The sequence below is a fragment of the Giraffa tippelskirchi genome, chromosome 6, assembly GCF_054371585.1.
Source record: "Giraffa tippelskirchi isolate mGirTip1 chromosome 6, T2T-mGirTip1v1.2.pri, whole genome shotgun sequence".
NCBI classification, from domain to species: domain Eukaryota; kingdom Metazoa; phylum Chordata; class Mammalia; order Artiodactyla; family Giraffidae; genus Giraffa; species Giraffa tippelskirchi.
The window spans coordinates 75,152,223-75,157,724 of NC_137280.1; the positions used below are offsets into that span (position 1 = coordinate 75,152,223).

Here is a 5,502-nt window from a genome sequence, read left to right on the forward strand (position 1 = left end):
GGTTAAAGCTCAACGTTCAGAAAACTAAGATCATGGCATCTGGTCCCATCACTTCATGGGAAATAGATGGGGAAACAGTGTCAGACTTTATTTTTTGGGGCTCCAAAATCACTGCTGATGGTGACTACAGCCATGAAATTAAAAGACGCTTACTCCTTGGAAGGAAGGTTATGACCAACCTAGATAGCATATTGAAAAGCAGAGACATTACTTTGCCAACAAAGGACCGTCTAGTCAAGACTATGATTTTTCCAGTGGTCATGTATGGATGTGAGAGTTGGACGGTGAAGAAAGCTGAGCACTGAAGAATTGATGCTTTTGAACTGTGGTGTTGGAGAAGACTCTTGAGAGTCCCTTGGACTGCAAGGAGATCCAATCAGTCCATCCTAAAGGAGATCAATCCTGGGTGTTCATTGGAAGGACTGATGTTGAAGCTGAAACTCCAATACTTTGGCCACCTCATGAGAAGAGTTGACTCATTGGAAAAGACCCTAATGCTGGGAAGGATTGGGGGCGGGAGGAGAAGGGGACGACAGAGGATGAGATGGTTGGATGGCATCACTGATTCGATGGACATGGGTTTGGGTAAACTCCAGGAGTTGGTGATGGACAGGGAGGCCCGGTGTGCTGCGATTCATGGGGTTGCAAAGAGTCGGACACGACTGAGCAACTGAACTGAACTGAAAGTAATGAACTAATCCGAAAATGGTGTCCATTGAAGTGGAGGGCCATGTGGCAGCCCCAGGAAGGGGCGATGGTCTGTCAACAAGGGCCCCTGTGAGATGGGGTCTGCCCTGCAGCCGGTCCTGCCAGCCCTGGCGTCACCCTGGCAAGATCAAGGAGACCCCTGAGCCATGTGAACAGGCAGGATCTCCAGGGAAATGGCTTGGCCCATGGGCTGGTAGGTGGAGGGCCAACAAAGAACAGGAAAATCTAAAGTCCCAGGAGGAGGCTACAGAGGAGAGGGGGCTCAGGGGACATCACACCGAAGGTGCACCCTGACCCTGTCCACCCCAGGAGGGGCTGCAGGGAGCTGTGCAGGCCTCCCAGAAAGTTGAACCGCCAAAGGGTCCAGGTTCAGTGGATGCCTGAGTGGCAGGGTCAGAGCTCAGATTTTGACCCCAGTGAGAGCTCAGCTTAGGACCAAGATCAGAGCTCAAACTGTGATCAAGGAGTGGAGTTTAATAACGGTCTTCAGGGCATCAGGGCCAAGGTCTTCACTATCTGAGCTGCGGCTGTTCGTCATCTACCTCAGTCAGCTAGGGCTGCCATAACAAAATGCCACTGTCTGGGTGACAGAAACAAGAGAATCTACTGCTCTCCAGTTCCAGAGGCCAGCCGTCTGCGGTCAGTGCTCCCCGCAGGCAGGTGCTGCTGGGGCCTCTTCCTGGTCTGCAGGTGGCCCCCTTGCCCTGTATCCTCACGTGGTAGAGACAGGGTGGGTGCCCAACCGCCTGACCCATCCAGCCCTCGTCTCTGAGAACCATCACGTCAGGGCTTAGGGCTTCAGCATATGAATTTGGGGAGGACACCATCCAGCCCCTGGCCCCTCAAAATTCACGTCCTTCTCACACGCACGGTGCACTCACATCATCCCGACAGCCTCAGAAGCCCTAACTCATTACAGCGCCAACACGAACGCCTAAAACCCAAAGTCTCCCCTGATCTCCTCTCGTTGCACGTGGCTGAGTCCAGGTAGGATTCATCCTCTCCAGCTGTGAATCTGTGAAGCCAGACAAGTTCTGTGCCTCCAAATACAGCAGTGGGATAGACTGAGAACAGACATTCCCACTGCTAAGGGAGAAACTGGAAGGAAGGGTGGCGGGTCCCAACACCAGCAAAGCCAGTGCTGCCCGACATCAGCCGATGACTCTGCTGTGACTGCCGTCATCGGGCAGCACCCTCAACCTGTGCCCCTGGACACCAGGAGAACCCCATTAGGGCAACTGAGAATGTCTCCAGGCCCTGCCAAAGGTCCCCTGGGCCGCAGAAATAATGCCCCCGTCTGAAAACCACTGCCTCACAATGACCACTTCATATCAAAGCACATGAACAAACAGAGGCAAAGGTCAATATTTGAAGAATGAGTTTTCCAGGCTGGAGCTAGGTGCTGGGTGCCTTGGATACAAAGAAAGGCCCCAGCCCAAGGCACCCTGGCTCTGGTGAACTGGAGTGGGGGTGCAGACAGGCAGCCCCAGTGGAAACAGCAAAGGCACAAGCATTTTACTTTCCATGCGAGGCAACTGAGCCTGGGTGGGTGATGGCCTGGGGGCATGGGGTTCAGAGAGAAAGCTCCAGGTAGGCAGCCCAGGCAAGGAAGCTGTGCTGGTGCTGGTGCCACACTCACCTCCGCTCAAGGTCAAGTTCCTCCCCATCTCTGGGCCCCAGGCTTTGAGGGACAGAGCCCAGCCTGTGGGAGCCGGGGTCTGGGGGATGGGGAAGACCCAGGGGTGCAGAGCCATGGGAGGGCCGGGTCTCAGGTCGCCCCTGTCATCCTGCTTTGGGGCTGCCCCTCAGCCTCCCCACGGCCCAGGGAGTCCCCCCAGTGCTCACCCTCCGGCAGCGTCCTCTCCACCGTGATGTGCCCTGGCCCTTTTCCAGGGTAAATCAAGGAGGGAGTAAGATCTGCTCCATGGGGCCATCCATGGGGCCATCCGCGGGGCCAGGAAGATCTAAGGAAACGAAAGGCACTCTCCCCCGCAGGGAGGGGCTTGCTGCCCCCAGACTCACGCCGGGGCCAGCAGGCACTGGGTACAGCCTGGGCCGTCAGCCCCTGCTGACACTCCACTGCTCACAAAGGTCAGGTGAAAGGACAGCAGGGATCACTCCTGGCCCCCAGGTCAACAGCAGTCGGAGCCACCGTTCCCACCCCTCACTGCTGCGTTCGGAGGAATGCAGGAAGGGCCACTTTAGGGAAATTAAAATGGAAGAAGTCTTGTTCAGGCTTCAGAAGCAGATCAGGCCTCTGACCTGCTTCTGCCCTGCCTGGACACTGCCTGCCTGCAATCACAGTAAGTCAGGCAGCACTTTAGATCAGAAACGGAGTGAGTCTTGGAATTCTTGAGCCCCTGAAGGGGTTGGTCTGGCCAACCTCCCGGGTCTAAAGAAATCTTGTAACTCACAACGTGAAGCAATCAGCATTGTAAAACTTTAAAAAAAACAGAGCTGCATTTTTGCTGATGATGGTATCAGTTTGCAGCCTGGGCATATAAGCGGGAGCCCCCCAAATTGCAATCTGAAGTCTCACCCATGGGGTGGATGTACCGCTGGGGACCCCTTCCCAATTAGGACTCCAGATCGCTGGAGGGTCTTCCCAGGGCTTTTAAGTCTGGATAGGGAGCTGGCCCACGCTGGTGATGTTTAACATGCTGTTAACTTCTGTCTGTTGTTTCTATTTCTTTTTTTTTTTTTTTTGCTTTTCTTTTAATGACTGTATATTAGAATTAAGTCAAATAGTCCTCTATTAAATATTGAAATTGTTTATTTGTGTGTAACAAGTGGTTTCTTTTGTTAACAAATCCGTCAAACCTAAAACAATTTTCGGCAGTACAGGCGGGTTCCCAGAGGCTGGCCAGAGCCACTGTGATGGGAGAAGGCTGGGACAGGGACGCAGTCACTGCCAGGGTGGACCTGGCGTCCGGGTGTGGCCGAAGAGCTGGCCTGCTGATGAACCTCCCACCCTCAGGTCTGGACTGGTGGAAGCCTTTCTCGGCTCCTTATGGAGCCGCCCTCCCTGCGATGGTGGAGAAGCCGCCTGCGGGTCTCCTCCCGGGGTGGCTGACAGATGGCCCCCATCCCGTCAGGCTCTGCCTTCCGGAGACAGAGAGACCAGGGAGGGCGCAGCCTGGCGGGCGCTGCCGATCTGCCCCGCCCTGGGGCCCGGACCGCCTGTGTTGACCGTGGGCAGCCGCCCCCTCCCTGCCAGCAGAGCCCTTACAGCCGCCTAGGCTCGGCTAGCCCATGCCCTCCGCTACCGAGAAGGCTCTCCTCCTCCCCCTGCTCGCTGCTAACTTGGCCTTGCAGCCGGGTGAGGCTTGGGTGGGCCCGGGGCAGAGCTGGGGGAGCAGGGCCCTGGGGGTGGGACGATGAGGGAGGCAAGAGGGGCCGAGAGGGAGGAGGCAAGCGGGAGAAGGTGCTCGAGGCGCGGGCGGAGCCTGCGTGCAGGCGGGCCGCTGGCGGCCTTTGTGGACCTCAGCTTCGTCCCGTCCTGCCGGAGACTAATCACCAGGAGCTGGAGCCCCGCCCCAGGGACAGAGCCGGCCGGCCGGCCAGGGACGCACCCACCGCTCGTCGCTCCGGGGACGGGGCCACCGAGAGGCACCTTGCCCGGCGATGCAGGCCATTTAGGAAGGGTTCTGTCCACCGTGCCCTCCCCTGCCTGGTGTCCCTCACTCTCAGGAGCGTGGCATCCTGACAGGGTCTTAGGGGGGCTGGGCAGGGCGCCCCCGTGTGCGGGGCCCTTAGTCTGTGGCTCTTGTGCACCGGACGGTGCCCCCCACTCCATGCAGGAGAGGAGGAAACGAGGTTCCTGTCCCCTCGCACTGCAGAGGGGGCAGCCTTTAACCCCACCCCTCATTCCCCCACAGGCACCGCCCTCCAGTGTTACTCCTGCGAGGACCAGGGCAACAACGAGGGCTGCCAGCGTGTGCAGAACTGCAGCCGCTCCGAGACCTAGTGCTGGACCGAGCGCGTCGGTGAGTGGCCGATGCCCCCTGGCCTCTCTGCTTCCTGCCTTGCCCCCCGTGCCGGCCCCGGACGCCCTGCCGCGCTCCGCCCCGCCCCTCCCCGCGCCGCCCCCGGACGCCCTGCACCTTCCCTCTATCGGCAGGGACTCCAAGGGCCCGGGATGGCGTCTCCGCACTGGACTGTTCATCCTTCTGACCACCCGCCCCCCGGCTCCCTTGTTCTCCCGTCCACGTAGGGCGCTCCGTTTCCCATCCGTCCACCCCCCGCCCTACCCCTTATCCACCCATCCATCCCCTCACCCATAACCCGTCCCTTTCACCGCTCACCCGTCCGCGCACCCGTTGGCCCTCGTCCCTCCACCTGCATCCACTCATTCACTGAGCATCTCTAGTGCCGGCAGAGGGTCTGGATGCCCGGACACATGGACATGGATGAGACCAGGCCCCCGCCCTCACAGGGCTCCTTGTCTTGGGGTCGACCCAAGCTGACTCTGGAGTTTCAGTCAGAGTTGGGACAGGAGGCAGGCCGCGGGAGCTGGGCCAGGGCAGGTGGGTGAGTGCCCAAGGCCCAGCCCCGCCCAGCATCCCCCCCACCCCCACAGAAGCCATGGGGCTCCTGACCATCATCAGCAAAGGCTGCAGCTCTCACTGTATGGAGGACTCGGGGAATTCCTTCGCCAGCAAGAAAAACATCACGTGCTGCTCCACCGACCTATGCAACGCCAGCGGGGCCCATGCCCTGCAGCTGGCTGGCTTCACCCTGACGCTGCCGGGTGCTCTTGGCCGTCTGCTACTCTGGGGCCGGGACCAGCTGTAG

The 5,502-nt window shown here is 59.0% G+C and overlaps 1 protein-coding gene across 1 annotated transcript; it reads left to right on the forward strand.

Annotated features, from left to right (window-relative positions):
• The first annotated feature begins 3,960 nt into the window (after positions 1-3,960).
• Positions 3,961-5,502, forward strand: PSCA (prostate stem cell antigen). Its single transcript, XM_081502988.1, is given in 3 exon segments — positions 3,961-4,027; positions 4,587-4,694; positions 5,288-5,502. Coding segments are annotated over 3 exon segments (390 nt in total).